Source organism: Cynocephalus volans, chromosome X, assembly GCF_027409185.1.
Source record: "Cynocephalus volans isolate mCynVol1 chromosome X, mCynVol1.pri, whole genome shotgun sequence".
NCBI classification, from domain to species: domain Eukaryota; kingdom Metazoa; phylum Chordata; class Mammalia; order Dermoptera; family Cynocephalidae; genus Cynocephalus; species Cynocephalus volans.
The window spans coordinates 113,189,780-113,216,857 of record NC_084478.1 but is presented as its reverse complement, the minus strand read 5'-3'; the positions used below and the strand labels follow the sequence as shown (position 1 = coordinate 113,216,857).

Sequence of the window (27,078 nt, the reverse complement as noted above, 5' to 3'; positions counted from 1 at the left end):
TAGCTTCCTGGCCTTCACCTTCTTCCAAAGTAGCTCCCGTCTACTTCTGAACCCTTTCTTCATTTTCCTCGTGGGTATTTTCCATGTTGAGATTTGTTTTTCCTCTTTTCTCAATGAATTCAATTACTCCTTGAAGAAAAAGAAGGAGAAAATGCTGAATGTGTGTTGTTCATTCCAACACCCTCTGATTCCTCAAGTCAGGGAAATGGGTGCAAAGGTCTCTTCCTTCCTCTCATTTACTCAGAGTTTCCTCCATACTATAAGGGCGCATATACATTCCCCTAGTCTCTCTCAACGATTTCTCCTTTAGGCCATTCAACCGGCCTCTCCCTTGACACTTTCCCTCGAGGAATGAGGGCAAGCAGGAGCGGTGTCTCCTCCAAGTTATGTTCTGGCGTTTGCCATCTTCATCCCTATAACCCCCACCTCCAGGGGTTCCGGTTCTGAGCACTGCACATAGCAGCTTGCCCAAATGCCAAGCAGTTTCCTCCTCCTTTTTCTCCTCTTGGGCTGAGACATGCTTAATAGACATTTGGACCTGCAGACAGTGATACTGAAGAGATTGGTGGACAGACTAGAGAGTGGTCTCTTTCAAGACTGGCCACCCAACCTCCACCAGTCTCAAATGTCGCTCTTCCAGCCCCTGCCCCGCCCCCATTTCCGACCGTGAAATTCCCGTTATATTGGATTAGGAGAATTAGTTTTAATGGCTTTTCAATCTCCATTTGTCCACTTCTGTTCCCCCCACGTAACCACCATTTCTTTTACCTCTTTCCCTCTTCATCTCGAGGCTCCTCCTACCTGTGCTTATCCACTACTTCCCTGCGCAGGGTGTAAAAGAAGCACATTATTTACAAACTACCCCCAGGTCTCTGTGTTCCCTTCTGACCCTCTTTCTCTAGCCTTTCCCTCATCCCAAGGCCCATCATTTTTGCTCCAAATGTTGAAGAGTTGTCGAGCAAACAGACCCGGATCAGCTTCAGACTTTGTCCTCTTTCCCCTCCACATACACCCCTTTACACCACAAACACCAGTGCAGAGTTCCCTCCCTGTAAAGTTGCTCACACAGATCTGCTCCATTCAGGGGAAGTGTCTTCCTGCTCCTTCCCTTCTGGGCCAGATGACAGCCTGCCTCAAGGGAAAATGGGAGTGCTGCAAAAGGAAAAAGACTTGGACGAGAGGGACCCTCACGTCTCCACCCCACGTCTTGGCTGGCAGGTAGTGCAGCAGGAACCTCCACCACACTCTTGCCCTGTATGCACTTACAGAGACCCATCTCCACACCTCTGGGCACCGTGCCCTAGCACACACTGCTCCTCCACAATCTGAGGGGTCACAAGTGGCATTACTGCCTTAATGGTTGGAGTTTGCCCTTCTCTGTTTACTAGGGAAAGTACACACACACACACACACACACACACACACACACACACACACACACACACACACATGTTCTCACTCATATGTGTGAGCTAAAAAAGTTGATCTCATAGAAATAGAGAGTAGAATGGTGAAGGGGAGAGGGGATAGGGACAGATTGGTCAACAGATACAAAATTATAGCTAGATAGGAGGAATAAGTTCTAGTATTCTGCAGCACAGTATGGTAACTATAGTTAACAACAATTTATTATATAATTTCAAATAGCTAGAAGAGAGGATTTTTAATGTTCCCTGATATATATACAATATGTATACGTACTCTCATTGTTGGCAAAGCAGTTCGCACATCGCCTTTCCACATTAAGGTCTGATACAACAAATTAGGGTTTTCTTATTAAGCTACATTCCCCTTTTTGTCCTAACCCTCTACAGTTGCTCTAAGTTCACCTTAATTGGACAAAGATGTTCTCAAGCTCCTGGACTCTCTTTCTCCCACGGGAGTCTGACCATATCTACAATGTACAGATATTGCTATTTTAACTTTCACATGTTGTGATCTGTCCCAACATAATGTCTTATGGAACAACTTCTTAAACTATTGCCAGAAGCAGAGTTCAGCCTCCTGTCCCTCTCTTTGTGTTCCTCTATAAAGTATTTGCATATCATCTCATGTTTGCATAGAGCCAAATTTGTCAGTCTTCAAGCTTACTTACTCTTATTCAGCCACCTTTTCAAAATTCAAACCTACAAAATGTTTCAAAGGATAATAAAGTGAATACTTTAAAATGTTTCAAGGATAATAAAGTAAATTTATTTATCTTGATTACATTCATCAGTTAATATTTTGCCAACTGTTTTATGTCTCTTTTGCTGTATATATATTTTTTCACTCTGAAATATGCTAAAACTAATTGTAATCATTATAATACCTCAGCATTTTATCTCCTAACAACAAGGACACTCTTCTAAACAACCACAATACAATGATCACATTCTGAAAATTTAGAATTGGAGTGAGATCACTAGGGGACACTCACCCAGCTGCCACTCATGTGCTGAGCCCACCCATGCATGACCTCATTTAGTCCTCTCAACAACTCCCAGATGTGGGTAGTAAGATCAACCCGTTTTACAGAGAGGGAACCAGGGGCATGGATACCTACCAGAGAAGTCACAGGGCCTCACTGGATCCGAGCCCAAGCTGGTCCCACTCCAGGCCTCTGGGCTTCACATGTATTCAGTGGAAGAGACAACAAATAGAAGTGAACAAAAATCAAGAAAGTTTTTTAAAAGCCTCATCCGGAAACAGCCTCAGGAACTGCTGGTCATTGGAACTTGAGTCAGTGCAACAGTTGTCCCAAGAATCCCCACCCTCTGCTTGTGGAGAAGCTGCATTGAGGCCTTCATTGAGATTGCAGAGCAGCTGGAGGTGCTTCACCCAGGGGATGTCGTTGAGTTCTGGAGAAAAGTGATGAAGGATTGGGACCTGCTGGTTGTCGGCCGTGATCTGATCCTGAAGATGTAACCTCATACAGGCAACACCAAGCCCATCTTCTTCCAGGACTACCTGATGGAGATTTTTGGCAACCTGGAACAGCACATCCAGAACCTTCTGGTGTTGCAGTCGATCCTCAGCCTGATGGAAAGGGGCACCATTGTCCTGAGCACCAACTACGACAACCTGCTGGAGATCTTTGGCCAGCAACAGAACAAGCCTATGGAGTCTCTGGACTTGAAGGGCAAGACTAAGGTCTTTTAGTGGGCAAGAGGACACATCAGTTATGGAATTCTTCATATTAATGGCTTATATACAGACCCCTGAAGGATGGTATTGGATCCATTGGGGTATAAAGATGTCACTCAAGACCCAGAAGTAATGGAAGTCCTCCAGAACTTATACTGCACCAAGTCTTTTCTGTGGGCTGTGGAGAGACCCCTTGTGATCAGGTATTCCAAGTTCTCTTCCTTTACTCAGTGCCAAATGAGGTAGATTTAGAGGACTATGTGATTGTGCTCAAGGATAATGAAGACCATTTCTTTAAGCATCAAAGCAGACATGCTTTTGCATGGAATTAAAGCAGTATACTATGGGGACTGTTTTGACTATTTTCCAGGATATGTGGAAGACCTTGCCAGTCAGATCTACAAACAGCAAAGTCCAGATGCTGATTGAGTGGACAGCACCACATTATTGTGTAATGCATGTCAGGACTGTGCAAAGAGGAAGTTGGAAGAGAAAGGAATTGAAATTTAAAAAAACAAAACAGAACAAACTCAACCAGAGACTGATGCTACTGGAGGGTCTTGAAATCTTTAAAATCAGTAAAATCTGCAACTTGAAAACCAGCCTTATGTGACCACAGTATCATGCCCAAATGATGAGGAATGTACAGAGAAGTCCACATGAATCTCTCAATTCTAAACCACCACATACTCCAAGAGAGCCATATCTGGGTGTGGCCCTCAAGGCTGGGTGAAAGAGCTCCACTGTATGTGTCTAACTGCATGGGAGGTGACACATACACATTTCAGGTACACTTTGTAAGTACCTCAGTGACGAAAATCAGTGAGAAGGGATGTTCAGGGTATTCCTGATTCTCATTTGACATGCTCTCCTGCATCAAGGTGGTATTTTCCTAATGAAAGGGGGGAGTTAGTGAAGAGTGTCCAAGCAACAGTACTTGGAAAAGAGAAAATAAGAACTAGGCTTACATGGTATAAATTTTATGTGGAAACATCTGTTACTGTAGAAGATATTTTAAGGGTATGTTTTTTACATCATTTAATAGTAAGAACGAATGGATACTCAAGGCACTGAATCCACTAGTAAGATTGCTATGTTTTAAAAAAGAATGACTAGATCAATAAAGCTTCTTTGAAATTACGTGATTTTAGTAACTCCTGTTCCAAATATATGGCAGGGTTGTTGAGAAGTGTGAAGTCCAAAGAGCCAGAGAACCTTTTCAAAAAAGTACAGTTTAGTGTCGTAGAAGTCCACTGTATGATTGATAATTGAGAAAGTACAAGTGGGGCAAAAGACCAAGTTATAACTTTTAGTTAGATTATAAATTCCAAGCTTTCCAAGTCCTCTGTGGGGTTAGGTCTGACCTTTCTGCTCTTTTCTCTTAAAATTCTCTTCCCACGGCCCATATTAAGGGAGTTTGCACAGTGAGGTAGTCAAAACTTGTGAAGAACCTGCAATACTTTTAACGTTTTCTGGGTTTACCCATGTAGAAATAGCTGTGCTGGGTGCCCTGCCTCTACTGGGGTGTTTCCCTGACTGTGACTGTGACTGTGGCAGAGGCTCACGTAGTGGTGCAGTGAGAGGTCTTAAAATGAAGGATTGCCTTTGGAAATAAGCCCTGCTTGGTTTAGTTTGAGGCTGCCCATCTTTGATGTGACATTTCTTGCCAAGCCCTGTGACACTCCTCATTGATAGCACTGCAGCTCCCACAGGTTCAGAAAAAGTTACGAACAAGAAAAGTAAGTTTGCAGTATGTAGGGAATGAGAGAGATGCGAGAGACCAACTGAAAAACTTTCATTTGTTTTTTCTTTTTGAAGCATAGAAAACCAATCTTTTATGTCATTCTGGTCATAAATAAAATTTTAACTTCATAAAAGAGAGAAAATTAATATTGATATAATACTATTATCTAACCTACAGACCTTATTTAAACATGGCATTGGTATTTTGGTGAGAATGTACAGCAAGTGAAACTCTCAAACATTACTGGTATGAGTATAAAATGGTGCAACCACTTTACAAAACTGCTTGACAGTTTTATATAAAATTAAACATTCACTTTTTCTATGACCCAGGAAATTCCTAAGTATGTCCCAAGAGAAATGCGAACATATATGCACAAAAAGACTTATACAAGAATGTTCATAGTTGTATTTATAATAGATAAAAATGGATACAATTCATATGTCCTACAACATCAAAATGTATAAACAAATTGTGTATTCACACTATGAAATACTATACAGCAATAATTTAAGAGGAATAAACTACCTATATACACACTATAAGGATGAATCTTAAAAGCATTATATTAAGTGAAAGATGCAGACACAATACATACTGTATGATTCCATTTATCTGAATTTCTACAACGGATAAAGGTAATATAAATTAATAGAAATAACCTGAGTGGTTACTGGTGGGGAGGTAGCTGGGAAGAGGAAAAGGAAGTTTTCTGGAGTAATGGAAATGTCCTATTTTACACTCATTTAATTGTATTTACTTGCTTACTTAAGATTTGTGCATTTCCCTGTGTGTAAATTTTACCACATTTTAAAAAAGAGAAAGCATCATGAAGGCAGGACCTTACTTTATATGCTATGTCTCAGTACCTAGCCAAGGAACAGGGAAGTTAGCAGGAGCTCAGTGAATGTCGAAAACTAAAGAAGCAGATCTTGGAAATCATCGACGTCAATGTTCGTTACATGCACAATGGAGATTTTGACTCTCAACTCTAGAGAGTATAGGTATGTCTTGTATTTAAAATCTGATATTTTTAAAATATATTTTTTATTAGTATATTCATTATCGCAAATCATACTTATTCTTTATGCCTCTTATCCGATCTCTCCTCTTGTCCCTCTCCCCCCCCCTCTTTCCCCCTTCCTCTTCCCTCTCTAATAACCATAGATTTGTTCTCTCTGTACGGTCGATTAACTGTTTCTCTGTTGGCTTGTTGCCTAGATTATCTGTCCAGTACTGAGACAAAAAACCTGATATTTTAAATCCACTTCCTGGTAGTTCTGAAATTTAAAAAAATGACTGTTTCAGCACAGATTTTTCTGACTCTGAACCCTGTGCTTTCCCTGCTTTTTAAATACTGCCTTCACTTTAATAAAGAGCCTACAGGATTAAGGGATAGACTGGCTAAAACTGATGAGTATGTGTCCATGCAGGATCATGTCCATATGTTTGGATGATATTTATTTAGGTCCAAGTGGTCAATTCTAGCAGGTAGTTGAATATAGAGTCTCAGGAGAAAGGTCTGGGATGAGTAAATGAACTTTGGCTAGCAGAGCCTTAAACATAGTAGGCTTCCAGTAAATATTTGCTGAATGAGTAGGTAAATAAAATGTGAATTTGAGGGCCGAGCCCGTGGCGCACTTGGTAGAGTGCTGCGCTGGGAGCGCAGCGACGCTCCTGCCGCGGGTTCGGATCCTATATAGGACTGACCAGTGCACTCACTGGCTGAGTGCTGGTCATGAAAAAACGACAAAAAAAAAAAAAAAAAAAAAATGTGAATTTGAAATCCTCTAGCAAATGCAACAGAGGGCATATACTTCCAATATTTTTCTATACATATATATTTTTAAGCAGAATTAGGAATCTGTTTCATAATGTTCTTTGAGTCATGTTTATTACTATTTTATTTTTGCAAAATTAACATAACTTCATTGGAGAATATGAAGGTACTGCAAAAAGTTCATTGAAAGATTTGTATTATCTTTTAATTCTATTTTCCCCGCAAACTTTTTGAAGTACGAGTTAGCTCAGTTGGTTAGAGCACAGCCTTGTAACACCAAGGTCAGGGGTTCAGATCCCCCTACTGGATAGCCACCAAAAAAAAAAAAAAAAAAAAAAGTGGAGTGCCCTCGTATTCAGAAAGTAGTTATGAAATGCCACCATGTGACCAAAGACAGAACTACAGCATAAACTTAGTTGACAAGAGAACTTTCTCAGCCAGGACTCACAGAGGTCTGACACTTATGCCAGATTTTTCTCAGAAGATGAAAAAGAAAGCAAATAAGGAATTGAAAGGACTCACAGCCTCTATATCAGCTAAAAAATAAAGAAGAAATTGAATTATACTGTTTTCACCTTTATGACTTTTTTCTGATTGTAAAAGCTTCACATACTCATTGAAAAAAATTAAAATTAGAAATATAGAGAAGGATAAAGATGAAGCTGTAAATTCCCCATAATAATGTCACCTAGAAATGTTAACTTCAAATATTTTGATATTTATCCTTAACCTGTGTGTTTGCGTGTGTGTGTGTGTGTGTGTGTGTGTGTGTGTGTGTTTTACAACTGGCTTTTTCATGAAACAGTATGTCAGGAACAGCTTTCCACAGCAATGACATTTTTACATCATATTTTGTAATTCATGACAGTAAAATTTTCCTCTTGATTTCAAATTTCATGGAATATGAAAATAATTTTTTCTCATTCTGCGATACAGAAATAGAACCAGAGTGCACAAATAATGTACATGTATATAGAATTCGGTGATTGCTTTTACAATTCCAAATGAATAGAATGTATTCTATTTTCCTTATGTAGATGTTGCTTCTTTTATGCGAGGGAAAAGGTTGGATGAAAGGAAGGAGCTTCGGCGTTTGTTTTAGAAGGGTGGGATAGGGCCAAAGAAGCACAGGCTTTTAGAGTTCCTATTTGAGTATTATCTTAACATCACTTGTTGATAATGATGATGATAATGGTGGTGATGATGATGACACTGATGATAATGATGAGTGCAGATCTAGCATTCTCTGAAGTCCTATTATATGCCAGACATTTCATGTGGTTTTCTGCTTTTACTTCCCATAGCCCAGTTTTGTGGCTTATATATATGGTTATATTCATTTTATAGATGAATAAACCAATCAGACCTTGCACTTTGTATAAGCAGAAATTTCATTTTTAGCCAGCGATTTCCTATTATACTGGGTCTACTCTTTTAGATGATAGATTCCCAGGGCTTGGTAACTGATTACATCAAACCTTCACAGTATGTGACCTGAGCCCAACCAGAATCCATTGACATCTAGTTCAGACATCTGCTTGCCCAAAGACTATCCCAACCAATGTTTTCAGTTAGGAAGATTTGGGGATTATCTACCCCCACAAAATGTTCCCCAAAAGAGAAAGGGGAAAGGAGTGAAAGGCAAAGTGCCCAGCACCATTTCTTAGTTATCATAGTGGTGATGACAGTAATGACGGTGGTGGAGAGAAAATTTTCTGTTTCATCTAAGAGTCTTATGTCTGGGAACACCACAAATGCCCTGGTCTCCAAGAAAGTAGGTGTAGTACAAGAAAGAGGATGAGTGATTTATATAAGCTCACACACCAGTAAGGAGAAGAGCCCAGACTGGAACACAGGTTTATCTGACTCTGCAGCCATACACTTAACCACTTTCACTTCCTAAACCCAAGGATTTTAATTCCATCTTTACTGTATTGCCCAAAAAATCCTTTAGGATGTCAGAAATTTGGTAATGCTTCCTCAGATGGCAGACCTGAAAGGCAAGGCTCACAATTCATTGTGTTCTCCACCATAGATGCCTTAAAAAGCATTTCCACACCCATGCACAGCTTGACTGTCCTGGCCCCCAAATCATGGACTGGACTTGTAATGCACGGGGGCGTTCAGACAAAAGGTGGCTCCTCTTTTTTCCTGAGTTGTGGGACCACACATCTTTGCAAGCTCCCTTTACCTGGGGTCTCCTGTACTTCTGTGCCTGGGCTGACTCAGACCTCATGCACTGCACCAGGCAGACACAGAACGAAAGTCATCGGAGAACCATCTAAACAGGCCAGGGCACATCCTAGGCCCTCTGGGAGTCTCAGCAAGGTGGGTTGGAGAGGGATGGGTGAGATCTTGTCTGCTGTCTAACCCCATTTTTGCCTCTATTGTTTTGGAGGATACTTCGCTGGACTCTGAGAGAAGGGTCTGCCTCTTGTGCTTCAACCCCAAGTTACCTGGTTAGACCCAGTTCAGACATCTGCTTGCCCGAAGACTATCCCAACCAATGTTTCGGTTAGGAAGCTTTGGGGCATTATCTTCCCCCCTACAAAACGTTCCCCAAAAGAGAAAGGGAACAGGACTGAAAGGCAAAATGCTCTGACCTGCAATGGGATAGTTGTCCTCCTCCAGGCGTGTCTGTCCAGGACAGCGCAGCCATCAGCCTGGGAGGGCCTGCTGCCTGGTGCCGGCTGGGGCACAGAAACCAGAGGCAGACCCACCTGGAGAAGAGTGTGGCCCGGGTAAGCCCTTCCACATCCTGCCTGAGCATCACCTCTCTGAGTTCCAGGGGAATGGATTTATCCTGTGTTGAAAAACTGGCACGGTGAACCCCTGGAACCTTATCTCACTCCAGCGGGAATTCCCGTCTGATCAACATCCATCAGGCTGCCACAACCTTGAAGAACTGTCTGGAGACGTGAAGAGGTCCCAAAATGGCATCACATGGTGAAAAATAAAAACAAAAACAAAGCCAAGGACACAGGGTCAGTTCACTGTTTTGTGAGCTGATCACAGAAAGAGGACTCAGAATTTATTTCTGATGCATTTTATTCATATTGGAAGGAGGGAATGCATGGCTAAACATGGTGTTCAGTCAAGAAAAAAGTTATCTTTTATTACATTCCCTCCCTTGGCTTTTTATCTTGTCTTTGTTAAAAGGAATCTTTTAAATTTTATATATACATCTGTCAATCTTTTCCTTTAAAAATGCATACTTAAAAAAAAATAAATGTGTAGGCCTTCTACTTCCTGAATTTCAGTAAGCATTCGCGAATATTTTTTTCCTAATTATTTTATGGTACATATTTGTAAAAATAAAAAGCATACTGTATGTACCAGTGGTCCTCATACTTCCATGTGTATCATAATCACCAGGAGGAGCTTGTTAGCAGTCACTTTTACAGCCCATCTCCAGAGTGTAGATCAGTGGGTCTCATGTGGGGCCCAGAAATTAGCAGTTTCAAGATGTTCCCCAGCTATTTCTGATACAGGTGATTATGGATAAAACATTTGGAGTACAATTCATTATCTGCCCTGTTTCTTTTTGGAATTGCTTGTCATAACTGTAGAGAATTAAAAGGACTTGTAGAAGATTATTCAGTCAGTTAACAAAATTTGAACAAACTTGCTGGCTCCTCAGTAATAATCAATCAAAAAATCAATTAAATGTTAAAACACAGTGTGTCTGTTCATACAAGTGTATGGGGATGTCAGGAGAAGATAACTTTTTTTTTGTTCTACAGGAGACATATAATCCCTAACATTTATATGGTAGCCATTCTACTCTAAGTACATTTATAACGTTCTTAGTGCCTTTGCAAGTTTGTAATTGTTTTTACAAAATTTAACAGGGGATAGGATAGCATGAAGAGGGCTATTTCTTAGATCTGTTGCCTGCATCACTTTGTGCAATTTACACATGTCCCCCAAGAGTCTTCTGAACCAGTAAGGCAGGCCTGCCAGGAGCCTTCAGGAAGAAATCATCTCACCAGAGAAGAACAAAACCTTACCCTTTAGACTTAGAGCAGCAAATCTGACTACATGTCTTTCACTCAAAGTTACACACTGGACCAACTCCTAAATAAACTATTCATGTTTTACTCCTATGGTGAAGAAGGGTCCTGTGATTGAAAACACAAGGGACTGTTTTGCTAAGGACTGTGCAAAATATTGTGGCCCAAGCAACCCTAGAGCAGTCCCACTTGTGTTAATTGTCATTATAAAGCAGAGAGAGAGGCTTTAGAAGACAGAGTGGGAGTTCAACCCACCACAGACTCCAGGAAACTCAGTGGGGTTTTGGCTCTCAAGGACTCCGGGGAACTAGCAACAGTGAGCAAAGGACCCAGCAGAAGAGGCAGCAGTGCCCAGCAGGCATGGAGGGACTCAGTGGGGGAAACAGGGGTAAGCTTAACAGCAGAGGACTGGCATGGGAGTCCTCACCTCTGCCCACTGGACTGGTTCCTGAACACAGGTTGAGTCACTCCAGGCCCTCCCTTAAATAAGTGGTGGTTCTATAGCAAGTGGGGGTTCAGTATGCACATATGGGAACAACATCCCACCATGCACAGCTCAGATACTGCCTCATTTCTTCCCCACAGCAGCACTGTGAGGCAAATATTTTCCCCATGAAAAGACTGAGTCTTAAACGTGTGTATCTGCAACAATTGCCAGTTTTATTCCTCTGGCTAAGAGATCCAGAGGTAATTTGAGGTTTACATTACTTTTTAATAGTTCATTCATCAAGAGTTTAGGTGCCCCCGTTGCCCTTATAAGCTGGTTGCAAATTGACTCATTAAAAAAAAAAAAAACAATTCTTTTTTTTGTGTGTGAGACACCTGTTCATTAAAAAATACATATAAGCGAAAAGCAACAGAATATAAACAAACTTCACACAGACATAAGCACGATTAAGTTTTTGATATATGTGTGTATGTATACACACACGCACACACACACAGTTTGAAATTTTATCCTACATATGTGAGCTGATACTAAATATGCTGCTTTACAACCTGTTATGTTTTACTTTACAATACGGAATGAACATATTTCCATGCATATGTGTGAAATTTCTTGAATGAAAAATAAACCTGGAAAATGGGTCAAAATCCAAAATCCAAAATCCAATGAGATGCTGGTAACAAGGAAACTACCTAAAACAAAATTGCACCAGATGATTAAAAGTAAAGTGAAGGTCAAAGATACATTAGAAAATGCTAACAGAAAGAAAGCAGGGGCCAGATTTTAATATCAGACCAAAAAGGATTCAAGGCCTGAAGCACACAGGATAAGGACGGCTGCGTGAATGTCTTTGCTTCCAATGCATTAGCACAAACTTGTTTCTTACTCTTCTTATCTCTTCCCTAAGCCTTTCCAACTCATCTACTCCTCTTATCATTTCTTCAGGGTCCAAATGCCTAACGGGAGTGTCCTCTTTAAATCCCTGGCCAGGTTGAGTCTGCCCTTCGCTAAGGTTTCCTTCTGCTTCCTGGCTTACACCTTCGGAAGGCTGAGGATTTCCTTCTGCCTCCTGTGGTACATCTTCTGAAGGGCGGTCTTCCTCAGCCTTTTGCATGTTCTGTGGTTTTCCTTCATTTTCTTCACAAGACTTTTGCATGTTGAGTATTTTTTATTATTTCTTTTTTTGAATAAAGTAATCCTAGAAAACAAGACAAGACGACTAGGTGCCAGGCAAACAGACCAGCAGAGTATGGGTTGTTACAGAGACTGGACTTTTCTGAATCAGGTCCCTAATTGTCAAAAGTTTTCTAATTAGAAAACTAGATCCTCAGGCTCAGAACTCCCCTGACTCCACCCCTTGCTCTTCCTCCCTTCCCTCCCCCTTGCTCTCCAGCTCCATCTTCTCTCCTCCCGTTCCAGCCCACCATTTTCCCAGCAGGCTCTGCTACAAGCCTCTCCTAGCGCTGAAATGGGAGCAGTTCCGAAGCAATTAACCCTTTCCTCGCCTCTAGTCTCCAACACTCCCGCCTTCTGAGGCTTTCCCAAGCCATCCCCACCTCCTGCCTCTCACCTGAGATGGCTGGTCCACTCCCTGTCCTCCCCTCCCCGTTCCACGTCTCTTCAGCCTCCCCCTCCCCCGTCCCACTTCCGCTGCAGGCTCTGGCCAGGCCTCTGGCGTTCAATCAGGATGGGGAGAGGCTGCAGCGACCCGGGATGTGCTTTGGTGTCATCCACACCTCCACTCCCAACCAAAAGGAACCTAAAGCAATTGCACCTTTACACTGACCTGCAGGGATCCAGGGGATTTTCCTCCCTCTTCCCTCACCTCGATTTGTGTCGCACCCAAAAGACCAAGAGTCCTGCAGACAGACAGGAGTGCTTGGTGAGCAAGCTAGTACCCGGATCACGGGTCCCTTTCATGATTCTAGGCCTTGGTAAAGTTTCCCACGCCCTCAACCTCTCTCTCCTATTAGGACAACCCCGCCCTCCCCCCTGCCCACCATTTCCCTGCAAGCAGGGAGTGGGAGAGGCAAGTCTTTTCTACATGGTTTACAGGTCTCTCTCTCCGGACCTTTTAATTAGCTACCCTTCTCGCTCTTCAACCTCCACCCGCCACCCCCACTCCCCACCACCCCACCAAATATCCCCCAGATTTCCTGCACAAAATGGGAGTTCGGAGGACCATTAGTGTACGGAAAGCAGCGCCGGCCCCTTCTGCATTCTGCTCTCTGCCTCCTTGACCCCAGGCTCTCCAAGTTAGAGCCCACCTTTTATACTGACCTGGCAGGATCCGGAGCACTTTTCTCCTGCTCCAGCAATAGGGAGCTGCCACAGGGAAACAGGCCCTGGACTGTAAGGACTTCTGCACACGTCGACTCCTGGTCACGTGAGGGCCGCGTCATCAATGAGCTAGAATGCTCAGTTACCCCTCCCCTTAACACTGCAGCCCGCCCCGTGCATTCTCTCACTTGATACTGTCAATCTTTTTTCGTATTTGCCAATCCGAAACAATAAAACTGGTACCTTCGCCCTGGAGTATAATACATTCACCTTTCTCAGATTACAAGGGAGGATCAGCCTTTTAGGATTAATCGACCATTTCTCTTTCTTTGGAGGAATTATCTTTCTCTTTCTTGCTCCCTTATACACCCACCTCACCTCCCCCAAGACCCTACAGTCCATTTTCCCTGAAATTTTATCCAGCATTAAAATGGGCGAAAATGCGGGGAGAGGGGGCCGGAAAAGAATCTAGGAGTGAGAATATGGGATTTTACTAGTCCTTTTGAATAGTTTTCTGTGTCTTCTATGTTATAAATAATCATTATACTTTTAAAAAGTGATATTAATAAAAAGGATGCCTCATAAGCAATATTTAACAATGTGAAGGACAAATTAATTTAGTTATATCCATTTTAAAGACTTTGGAAAAGTTTTAAAATGTACAAATGAAACGACAGTATTCACAACATATTGATGTGTTATATATATTTTTTAATCTTACTAAAATGGTACCTTTAAAGAATTGACTCCCCAAATAATCCGTGCAAAGAGGCCCGGTTTTCTCTTGTTGGCAGTTTTGTGTAAGTAATCCACTACTCTTTCTCTTTCTGGCTGAATTCAAGTTATCAAATGTTCGATGTCTGACTTTTTCGTTGATGACTCCTGGTCACCAATCCGTTCCAAATGAAGCTTCCAGTCGGTTTTCAAATGAAGGTTTTAGACAGTTCTCCTCCCCTCATGTTCTCTGTAGGATCCAGTGCCTTGTTAATCAGTTGAGTCCACAGAAAAGCCTGCTTTCCACTGAGTAAAAATTGTTTTTGGAACTCAAAAAAATTTGAGTTCCAAAATTTGGGGAAATATTTTGGTTTTGTGAAAAAAATACGTTTGTTGGGAAGTAACTCTCATTCCCTCATGAAACATTCAGAAAGGAGAGAGTTCCCTGAATCTCACCATTGACTGTGAGGCTATTTAGCAGGTAGAATTTTTATTCATTTATGGCACTCTAGAGATATTCTGGTATCATTCACTGTGTTTCATTAAAAAAAGTACTATCAATACGCATAATTGTTATGATCAGAAAGCAGAGAGAACATCATTGCCGTAAAAACAAACAAACAAACAAACAAACAAAAAAACATTAATTTTTAAAGGAAACTCAAACCCCTGCAATCCAGAATCCACGAGTACTTGGAGGTATGGTGATGCTTGGAAAGGTAATCTGGCCAGTGAAGCCAGCTAGAGATTCAGGAGAAAGTGACAGAGGGAGATCCATTGTTTATGTTGGTCACAGCAGGATATCTCCATTAACAATAGAGCCCACCAGAGAGAAGAAATCTTGGAAGAAATATTTTTGTTGGCTTAATGTTATATAATTGATATTTAAGCATGAAGAATTTATTCCACAGTTGAGGGATATATTTTCTATTATTTGAGAGAGAATTTTTAATATAAATATAACTAGCAGCCTCTATCTGAGATGTCTCACCCCTTCGGAGAGCAAGTAGATTCAGCACGTTCCATCACTTTGCACAACTGAGGGTAGTTCACCCGTGTTTTGGTGCAAGTGGTACACACAGAACCTGGCCTGATTTCCACTTAAATTGTGCTCCAGAAAGAATAAACTTTTCTACCATCTCTCCTGTCACCACATTCTCTGACATAATGGCATGTCCTGCAAATTTGACATGGATAAGTTTCACAAATTCTGCAAACTATTCAGAATAGCCACTGGCCAAATCCAGGTAAATGAACTTAATTTGAAGCACTCTTTCACATATTTCTGCCCACTGCCTGAATTCAGAGCTAAATACTGCACACATTGTAGATGATTGTGGCAAAGAGTTTCTAGTTATCTAGGGCATAATACTTATGAATTGTCGTGCACCTCAAGTACTATGTTATAACCGCTGCCTTTTCAAATGTCCCTGAGTTAGTCTGCTCAGACTTTTAATATGTATGATCAAGATCTATCTCAGCAAGATACTTGAAATTGCTTTACTTAAGGCTTGAGATCTATGTAGACCATCTTGCTGGATTGGTGGGGAGGCATGCCTCAGCTGTACCATGGCTTTGGTCAGGCAGCTTTTTTCCTGTGCAGAAGCACAGTTGTATGGGGTGCTGTTGCTGCAGGCCAGGTGCTTTTAAAAATTAAACTTATAATGGAAAGGAAGCCTTCACTGATCTCTTGATTCTGCATTAGTTGCCTGTGCTAAATGATCCTTTAGACCTTATATTTACCTATCCTAATGCTTTCACCCAGTTTTGTTGGCTTTCTACTTTATATCCCTCACTAGTCTGAAAGTGTCGTAAGGACGAATATCTGGTTCAACTTTGTAACTACCGTTATGTTGAAACGTCAAGTTGGTGGAAACAATTAAAATTTCCATTAATATGGAAATAGTTAAATTATCCACACTGTGAAAAAATTTTGGTGACATGGACTTGTACTAAAGCTAGATTTTTGAGCAAAAAAAAGTGGCAAAACACTATTTAAAAAATAGTTCCATACACATACATATTACTCTTACGTAAATATGCATGCAACTCATTTATTAACTAGTTCCAATTTTTCGAGCATAAACACGGAATGATCTATTTTTTTCTATTAACTGTTGTCAACTGTGGTCTGTCAACCCCCCCTCATTCTCACTGAATAATGAATTCCTTTAATGATATTTTAGCTTGTTTCCTCAACTATTCAGTCACTTTCATTCACTAAGAGAGTTATTTTGGATTCTTAAAACTGGTCTATTTTTAGAACTTTTTATTTTGAAATAATTTTAGTTCTAAAGAATAGCTCAAAGAGTTCTGTACACCTTATACCCAGCATTGTCTAATAATTATGACTCATTTATAAAAACTAAGAAAATGATATTTGTACAATGCTATCAACTAAATTAAAGACTTTAGTCGGATTTTACTAGATTTTCCACTAGTGAATTTTTCTGCTCCAGAATTTAGTCTAGGATACAATGTTGCATTTAGGTAACATGTCTTTTTAGTCTACTCTACTCTGTAACAGTTTGCTAGTCTTTCCTTGTTTTTCATGATCTTGACACTTTTTAAGAGTAAGGTACTGCAAATGGGAGAATTTCATTCCTTTTTATGGCAGAGTGGTATTCCATGGTGTATATATAACACGTTTTCCTTATCCAATCATCCATTGATGGACATTTAGGTTGGTTCTATCTCTTGGCTATTGTGAACAGAGCTGTGATGAACATGGAAGTGCATGATGATTTCCATTCCTCTGGGTATATACCCAGAAGTGGGATTGCTGGATCATATAGAGGATCTATCTGTAGTTATTTGAGAAACCTCCATACTGTTTTCCATAGTAGTTGTACTAATTTACAGTCCCACCAACAGTGTAGGACAGTTCCTTTCTCTCCACATCCTCGCCAGCATTTGTTATTCTCATTCTTTTTGAGGATGAGCTTGGAGAAACTTATGCTGAGTGAAATAAGCAAAGCACAGAAGGATAAATACTGTGCGTACTCTCTCATAAGTGGGAGCTAAGAGATAACGAAGAAAGGAAAGACAGACCACAGTGGTGTGTTGGACTTTCAGAGGGAGAGAACATACCTAGGGGTACAAAGTGGAGTGGAGGAAAGGGGTACGGGGAGGGAGGTCGGGGATAATTGAGGGGATAATTGGGTGGGGGACATGGGGTATAATCACAATTTGTGGTAATGGGCATGCTGCCAGGATGGATCTTGCCATCACATCTTAGGCACAAGTGATGACATTTTGCTTTGTACTCCATGAATATTCATAACCAATAAAACCAAAACAAAACATTTTTAAGAAAGAGTAAAGTACTTTGTAGAATGTTCCTCAATTTGGGCTTTCTTAAGTTTTATTGTGATTAGATTGGGGTTATTGATATGGATGAAGAATATCACAGAGGTGAAGTGCTCTTTTTATCATAATGTCAGGGTTATGTGATATCGGCACAACTTATCACTGGTAATATTAACTTTTATCATTTAATTATGGTTGCTGGGTTTTTCCACTTGTACAGTTACTGTTTTCCCCTTTTTATACTCTATTTGTCACAAGCAAGTTTTTAAGTCTAGCTCATACATATTAAAGAAGAGAGATATATGCTTGAATTTGTGGATATATGCTTGGAAACAACTACAGTAATTAATAAATATTTGAGGGCAGATAATTTAAGACTATGCAAATGTCCTGTGGTTTTTGCCTGCAGCAGTTACTGTTGTTGTATCCTCATGGTCATTTTTATCTATTCCTCATTTCTTCTGCATTTAATATTTCAAATTATTCTGTAAAAAAAGGTCTTCCTCTTCTTTCCCACCCCATTTAATTATTGATACAATTATTTCTTTCTATGAATATGATTCATGGAGTTTAAAACATTCTTTAGGCTACAATCTGTTGTTGTTGCTTAAATTGTTCCAGATTTCGTCACTGGGAGTTCTTTCAGGTTGGCATACTCCATCCTTTTTCTCTTTCCTTGCTTTCTGGCACTACAAGATGTTCCAGGTTCATCTTGTATTTTCTTTTTCCCAGCCCCATGATCAAAAATTTCTCTAGGGAATTCTGCTTACTTTTATTAGATAATCATAAATAGTAATTAAGTTCTTGGTACTGGGTATGCTGATTGCTACTGGGATGTCATTGAATCTAGGACTTCTCAGCTGACAGAGCAAGGAGATACATGTGTGTCTGTATACTAAACTGTATATACACACATACATACATTTATTTTATATATACACATTCAAAGGTTCATACTGACACATTGACTCTAATCTATTACCACAGGTATCAATTTAGTTTTCTCACCTCTTGCTTATTTTTAACTTAAACCTCTGACAGTGAGAAGCCTCATTCTTCTTATCTATAATTTATTTCTTGTTTGCTTAACTCTAGTATATAGATAAAGTAGTTTAAGATTGGCTATCATTTACCCTTTTGAAAAACAGATTTCGCAACCAGTACACAGCATTTATGTACAGTTCTATATTGAATCTGACAGTGTAGTGGACTGAATTATGTCCCCCCAAAACTCCCTGAAGCTTGAATTGTGTCCCCCAAGTTTTATGTGTTAGAAACTTACCCCTCACTGTGACTGTTAAGAGGGTGGGAAATCCTATTATGGTAATTGAAAGGTGGGGCCTTGAAGAAGTGATTGAATTTTAGGACCATGCCATTGGGAATGGATTAAAAATGGTGGGCAGGGGTGTGGTTCTGAGGGCTCTAAAAGAAGAGGAGAGTGTCTCTCTCTCTGTCTCTGCTCTCTCTGTTTCCACCATCTTGCAATGTGAGATCCCTGGGTCGCTGTCACCACCACCAGATGGACTTTGGATTTCCCAGCCTCAGAAACTGTAAATGATAAATTTTGCTTTCTTTATAGATGACCCAATTTCAGGTATTTTGTTATAAGCGACATAAACGTATTATTACAGACAGTATCTGGTCAAAACAGTGTTTTCCAAAGCAACTTAGGTCAGCTCCTGTTTCCCTCACCCTTTTCAGTGAGGTATTGTCATGCATCTGTAATACAGTGAGACTCACTTGCCACTGTGCTTTCCATTTTGGGTCCCTCCTACAACCTGATTTATGTATTTTCAAATTGACATAGAGCAAAAGTTACCTTTTGTGTTATGCAGTTCTGTGGAATTTGACACATTCATATAGTCATACATCTACCACCACAGTACCATACATAAGAGCTCTGTCACTCTAAAATTTTTCTTGTGTGACCCTTTTGTAGTCAACCACTCTTCCCATCTTTACCCCTGACAGCATCTGTTTTATATTCCTATAGGTTAGCCCTTTTAATAATGTCATATACTGTAAATAGAATACATATCCTTTTGAGTCTGGCTCCTTTCAGTTTGCAAAATACATTTGAGATGCATAAATGAATTGGCAGTTTCCTTATATTTTCACCAGTTGTAAAACATCTGCACTGTTTTCAGTTTTTGGCAATTGTAAATAAAGCTGCTATGAACATTCTGTACAGGTTTTTGTGTGAACAAAATTTTAAATTCACTTGAATAACCAAGAATAACAAATGCTGGCAAGGATGTGGAGAAAGTAGAACCCTCCTACACTGCTGGTGGGACTGTAAAATAGTACAGCCATTATGGAAAACAGTATGGAGTTTTCTCAAACTACAGATTGAACTACCATGTGATCCAGCAATCCCACTTCTGGGTATATACCCAAATGGAAATCATCATGTCTAAGGGATACCTGCACTGTCATGTTTATCACAGCTCTATTTACAATAGCAAAGAGTTGGAACCAACCTAAATGTCCATTTACAGATGACTGGATAAGGAAAATGTGGTATATATATGCAATGGAATACTACTCAGTCTTAAAAAAGAATGAAATTCTGCCATTTGCAGCAACATGGATGAGCTTGGAGAAAATTATAAGTGAAATAAGCCAGATACAGAAAGAGAAATACCACATGTCCTCACTCATAGATGGGTCCTAAGAAAGAAGTAAGGATAAAAAGACAAAGAGAGAGGGAGAGAGAGAGATAGATAGATAGATAGATAGATAGATAGAGAGAGAGAGAGAGAGAGAGAGAGAGAGAGAGAGAGAGAGAGAGAGAGAGAGAGAAAAGACCGCAATAATATGTTGATCTTTCAGAAGGAGAGAACAAATCTATGGTTACTAGAGGTGGGGGGGGGGAGAGAAATTGGGTAAGGGGCATAAAGAATAATTACAATTTGTAAAAATTAATATGCTAATAATACTGATTGATCAACACATGTACACAGGTGATGGTAATCAACGTTGTACCCCCCCAAATTATGTATAGTCAATTATGCTTCAATTAAAAATAAAATATAAGCAAATAAATAAACAAGTTCATTTGAATAAACGTTTTGAAGTGAGCTTCCTGGATTATATGGTAATTGTGTGTTTAATTTTATAAGAAATTACCAAAATGTTATTCAAATTGACTGTAACATTTTGAATTCCCACCAGCAATGAATGAGAATTCTTTTTATCCCATATCCTTACCAGCATTTGCTATTGTTTCATTTTGGGTTTTTGTTTGTCTGTTTGTTCATTTTATGCCATTTTAGTAAGTGTACAGTAGTATCTAATTGTGGTTTTAATATGTATTTTCCTCATTAAAGATGTTAAGCATCTTTTCATGTACTTATTTGTTATCTCTATATAGTCCTTGATGACATCTCTGTTCGTATCTTTACTCCCCCCCCCACCCTGTTTTGGGGATTGTTTTTCCATTGTTGGTTTTTAAGAGTCATTTATTTCTTTTGGATAAAAGTCTTTTATCAGAAATGTGATTTGCAAATATTTTCTTCCAGTCTGTGGCTTGTATTTTTATTCTCATAACAGTGTCTTTCCTACAGTAAAAGCTCTTAATCTTTATAATGTAAAGATTTAAAAGTGTAATGTAAATCTTTAAATTTTTCAAGTTGTTAGATTTTGGTGTTGTAACTAAAGATTCATCACTAAACCCAAGATCATATAGATTTTCTCTAGAAATGTTTTAATTTCACATTTTACATTTAGGTCTATAATTGAGTTAATTTTTGTGTAAGGTATTAGATGTAGGTTAAGATTTATTTCATTTCTTTGCAGATGGATGGTCAGTTGTTCCAGTACCATTTGTTGAAAAGAAAATCTTTATCCATTGAATTAACTTTGTGCATTTGTCAAGTATCAGTAGACTATCATTGTGTGGGTTGATTTCTGAGCTCTCTAATCTGTTTCATTGATCTATATATCTATTATTTCTCTATTACCACACTGTCTTGGTTAATGCTGCTTTATAGAAAGTCTTGAAATTGGATAGTGTGTGTCTTCTAACTTTGTTCTTTTTCAAAATGTTTTTGTTATTCTAGTTCCTTTGGCTTTTCATTTCAATTTTACAACTAAGTTGTGAATGTCTTCAAAAAGGGCTTGCTCTGATTTTCATTGGGATATACACCCAGCTGAGGAGTACTGGCTTCTTAACAATTTTAATTCTTCCAAACCACGAATATGTTTCCCTTTTAAAATGTCATCTTTAATTTTTTGATCACTGTTTTATTATTGTAAGCAAATAGGTCCTGCACATATATATTTTTTTTATTTACACACACGTAATCCATTTTTTGGAGCTATTGTAAATGGTATTTTTAAAATTTCAAATGTCAGTAGTTCATTTTTGGTATATAGGAATACAATTGACAAGTTGACCTTTTATCCTTTGACCTTGCTAAAAGATTCTAGAACCAATAAGTGAGTTTGAGAATTCTTTAGTATTTTCTATATAGACAATCATGTTGTCTGTGAACACAGAAAGTTTTGTTTCTTCCTTTCCCATCTGGACACCTTTTACTTATTTTTCTTGCTTTACTTCATGAAAGGACTTCCAGTACTATATCTAATAAGAGTGGTGGGAAATAAAAGGCATCAAATTGGAAAAGAAGAAAAACAATGTCTATTTGGAAATGACATGATCTTACATGAGTATATAGAAAGAAATAAGAAATACACTAAATCTATTGATCTACTTAATCAATGCAATTCCTATCAGAATCCCAGCTAGATTTATTTTAGAATTTGACAAGCTGATTATAAAATTCATATGTAATTGCAAGGGAACCTGAATATTCAAAACATAACAAAACAAAACAAAAAAGTTGGAGGAGTCACACTTCTGATTTCAAAATTTACTACAAAGCACAATAATCAAGACAGTGATACTAGTATAAAAATGGACATTTGTATCAGTAGAATAGAATTTAATCTGTAGATCAATGTTGTGTGTTATTACCTTAACAATATTTAGTCTTCCCATCCTTAAACATAGTTTGTCTTTTCTTTTATCTAGATCTTTCAATGGTGCTTTGTAGTTTTCAGCTTATAAATTTTGTGCTTCTTTTGTTAAATTTATACTTAAGTATTTTATTCATTTTGATGCTATTGTAAATTAAATTATTTTCTTAATTGTATTTTCAGTTTGCTTATTGATTCTGTATTACAAATACAGTTGGTTTTTGTATATTGATCTAGTATTCTACAATAGTGCTGAACTTGAGTATTAATTTGAATAGTTTATTTGTGCAATTCTTATTGTTTTCGAAATACAAGATTATGTTATCTCTAAATAGAGACAGGTTTTCTTCTTCCTTTCCAATGTAGATGCCCTTTATTTTAATTCCTTGCCTAATAGGTCTGGCTAGAACCTCCAGTACAATGTTGAATAGTGCTGAAAGCAGATATCCTTGTCTTCGATATTTTAGAGGGAAACATCCAATCTTTTACCACTAAGTATAATGTTAGCAGTGGGTTTTTTGGTAGATTCTCTTAATGAGGTTGAAGAATTCTTATTCTATTTCTAGTTTGTTACATGTTTTTCTCAGGAGATGGTATTGGATTTTGTCAAATTCTCTCTTTTTTTTTCATCTATGGAGAAGATCATGGGTTGTTTGTCTTTATCCTATTCACATAGTTTACTTATAGCATTTCTACATCTTCAAATTTTCTTTTGGATCTTCTGCCTAATTGTTCTACCCAATATTAAAAGTAGAGTATAAAACTCCCCAACTATTACAGTTGAGTTGTATATCTTTCCCATCAATTCTGTCAGTTTTTGGAGCCATGTTGCTAGTTGTATCTATGTGTAATATTGTTTTATCTTTCTGATGAATGGACTATTTTATCATTATAAAACATCATTTTTTAATCTCTAGAAACTTTTTTTATTTTAAATTTTATTTTGTCTGATAATAGCATAGCCACTACAGTTTTCTTACTGTTGTTGTTTGTATAATACATGGGGTCTTCAAAAAGTTCATGGAAAGACTTGTATTATTTTTTTTTATTTTGAATATTCATGAGATAAAAAGCCGATTGTCACCCCTTGTGCCCATGATGTGAGGGCCAGATTCATACTGGCAGCATACCCATTACCACAAATTACATTTGTACCCAGTGTCCCCAACTAATTATCCCCAACTTCCCTCCCCCTTTGTCTCCCCCCCCACTCCACTATGTAGCCCAAGGAATGTTCTCTCCCTCTGCAAGACCAACACACCACTGTGGTCTTTCCTTCCTTTCTTCTTTCTCTCTTAGCTCTCACATATGAGTGAGTACATGAGGTATTTATCCCTCTGTGCTTTGCTTATTTCACTCAACATAAGTTTCTCCAGGTTCATCCATGTTGTTGCAATGAGAGTATTTCATTTTTTTTATGGTGTATATATACCACAGTTTCCTTATTCAATCATCCATCAATGGACATTTAGGTTGGTTCCATGTCTTGTCTATTGTAAACAGACCTGCAATGAACATGGGAGTGAAGGCATTCCTTCAATATCATGATTTCTATTCTTCTGGGTATATACCCAGAAGTTGTATTATCTTTTAATTTTCCTTTTTCATGAACTTTCTGAAGTACTCTCATATATTTTCCACCCTTTTACTTTTAATCTATTTGTATCTTTGAATCTAACGTGTGTCTCCTGTAGACAGCATATATTGGATTTTTAAAAAATCCAACCTGACAATCTTTGCCTTTGGTTTAAATTGTTTAATCTTTCACATTTAATGTTATTATTGATATAATTGGATTTATGTCTGCCAATTTACTTTTTGTCTATCACATGTCTCATTTATTTTTTATTTTTCCCTGCTTTTTTCTTGCATTAAGAGTACCTATTCTAATGAAGCATTTTAATTTCTTTATTGATTTTTAATTATCTTTTTGGATTTATTTTCTTAGTCATTGTCCTAGAACTTTGCATGTATATCTTAACTTATCGGGTCTACTTAAGATTTATAATAACTTTGGTGAATTACAGAAAACTCACTCTTATGTAGCTCTATTCACTTTTCTCACTTTTTGTGGTATTATTGTTTACATATTACATCTATGAATGTTATAAACCTAACCATTGTCATCATTATTATTTTTATAATTTTATGTCTTTTATAGAAGATGAAAAAAGAAAGAAATAAAAGTATATATTAATAGAATTTATTATGTTAATCTTCTTATTTTCTATATTATGTTAACCTTCTTATTTAACCTTCTTAAGTTCAACAATAAGGTAAACCTATTGTTTTAAATAATTGCTATTTAAAATAAGTTAAGAGAAGTATGGGAAGAAATATACATTTGCACTGTTTTTTATAATTATATAATTACCTTTTATGTGTGCTTTGTGTGTGTGTGAACTCAAACTACTGTCTCGGGTTATTTGCTTTCAGCCTAGAGAACTTCCTTTAGTATTTTCTGTAAGGTAAGTATGCTCTTTCTCATTTTTTTTTGTTTATCTGGGAATGCCTTCATTTTTGAAAAATAACTTTGTGAATATAAGACTCTTGGTTGACAGTTTTTATCTTTGAGGACTTTGAATATGTTATCCTACTCTCTCCTGGCATCTACTGTTTTGATAATGTTAGCTGCTAATGGGGTTCTCTTCTAAGTGATGAGTCATTTTTCTCTTGCTTCTTTCAACGTTTACTCTTTGTCTTTGGCTTTCAGCGTTTTTATTTTGATGTGTCTGTTTGTACATCTCTTTACATTTACCTCACTTGATATCCATTGAGCTTTTTGGATATGTATATGAATGTTTTCTTAATCAAATTTAGGAAGCTTTCAGACATTATTTCTTTTATTTTTTCTGCTTTTTTCTCTCTGTAATCTTGTTTTGGTATTCTCATTATATATGTGTTGGTGCAATTAATGGTGTCCTACATTTCTCTGAGACTCTGTTTATTTTTCTTCTTTCTTTTCTTTCTCTCTTAAGATTGCATAAACTCTCTCAATCCAAAAGTTCATGAATTCTTTCTTCTGCTAGCTCAAATCTTCGGTTGAGCGCTCCTAGTGAATTTTTCATTTTAATCTTTGTACTTTCCAGAAATTCCATTTGGTTCTTTTTATAGTATCTATCTCTTTATTGATTTTCTCTATTTGATGTGACATTGTCATCATGCCTGCCTTTACTTCTTTAATCACAGAGTTTTTCAAATTCTTTGAACATATTTATATTGGCTATTTTGAGAACTTTTTCTGTTAGGTTCAACACTTGGTAACTTTCACAGGAAGCGTCTGTTTTCTGCTTGTTTCCCCATATATGGAGCATACTTGCCTATTTCTCTGCATCTCTCATAATTTTATTTGAAACAATATTTTAGATAATATATTTTAGCAACTCCATGCACTGATCTTCTCCCTCTGGGGCTTATTACTGTTATTTGTTTGTTTGCTTAGTTTCTAGCTGGATTAGTGTTTTTTTTTTTTTTTTTTTTTTGTCTTTTTCGTGACCGGGCACTCAGCCAGTGAGTGCACCCGCCATTCCTATATAGGATCCGAACCCGCGGCGGGAGCGTCGCCCTCTCCCGAGTGCGCCACGGGCTCCGCCCCTGGCTGGATTAGTTTAAAGATACTTACTTTTCCTCACATTTGTATTGTGCGAAACCTCTTATGTTGCTCCTCGTAGTGCACAGCATTGAGTATGTCCACAATCAATCTAGGTTTTTGCAATCTTGTTTTGTCTATCCTCTTTTCCAGAGCAAGTCTGGCTGTTAAGCTCCACTAATTGATGGCCAATTGTTCTATTGTGTTTTGTTTTGTCTTCACAGCTGGATGCTATGGGGAATCTGAACCCTTGACCTTGGTGTTATAACACTGTGTTCTAATCAACAGAGCTAACAGCCAACCCTGCCCTTTTGTCTATTGTTTTTGACAATGCACTGGAGCATAAGATGCTCCACAGATTCACGGAATTAAATTTAGACTTCTTTGCAGAGACAGTTTTTGAGGTCAGTATTTGAGATTTGTTTTGACCCCAAGAGGAGCCTACTTATCTATGTTTTTCCCTGGTTCTCTCTGATAAACTAGTTGGTCTAACATTTAGCTTATATGAGGGTACTTCAAGAAGTTCATGAAAAAATAGAATTAAAAGATAATACAAATCTTTCCATGAACCTTTTTTTTTGGACCGGTAAGGGGATTGCAACCCCTGGCAAGGTGTTGTCTGCACCACGCCCAGCCAGTGAGTGCACTGGCCATCCCTATATAGGATCCGAACCCGTGGCTTCATTGCTACCAGTGCCACACTCTCCCGAGTGAGCCACGGGGATGGACCTCCATTAACTTTTTGAACCACCCTTTTATATCTAATGCATCTACTGACCTCCTTTAAATTTACAGCATTTTTGTAGCACTTTTAGCCTTTGACCTCTCCACACTGTGTGGCAAATGAAGTTGGTCCTTTTGGAAAGAGGTTTGGAGCTCTCTGTTTTAAAGCCTCCCTCTCCCCCTGGGTAAAATCCAGGCTCTGGAGCTGGGGATGGGGACAGTGGTACAATGCTCTCTGAGTGTCTCTCTTGCTTTAGGAGTGGGGCACTTGACTGGGGATGGGCATTACCTTCAGATATTCTCAGCTTGCCTTTCCCAGGCAATTGGGGCCCCAACACTCTCAGCGCTCTGTGCTGGAGTTAAAGCCTCCGT

General features: G+C 38.6%; 1 protein-coding gene and 1 pseudogene across 2 annotated transcripts; one reads left to right on the top strand and one right to left on the bottom strand.

Annotated features, from left to right (window-relative positions):
* The first annotated feature begins 2,613 nt into the window (after positions 1 to 2,613).
* Positions 2,614 to 3,690, top strand: LOC134367650 (protein FAM118A-like; annotated as a pseudogene).
* Positions 3,691 to 11,302: 7,612 nt separating this feature from the next.
* Positions 11,303 to 13,476, bottom strand: TCEAL8 (transcription elongation factor A like 8). 2 transcript variants are annotated; one of them, XM_063084128.1, is made up of 3 exons: positions 13,392 to 13,476; positions 12,898 to 12,970; positions 11,303 to 12,309 (listed from the first exon to the last, which is right to left on the bottom strand). In XM_063084128.1, exon 3 carries the CDS (start codon positions 12,265 to 12,267, stop codon positions 11,917 to 11,919), a length of 351 nt encoding a protein of 116 aa, XP_062940198.1. In that variant the 5' UTR covers positions 12,268 to 12,309; positions 12,898 to 12,970; positions 13,392 to 13,476; the 3' UTR covers positions 11,303 to 11,916. The 2 variants fall into 2 exon arrangements, with proteins under 2 accessions (XP_062940198.1, XP_062940199.1); XM_063084129.1 differs by having other exon boundaries at positions 12,937 to 12,970.
* Positions 13,477 to 27,078: the final 13,602 nt, after the last annotated feature.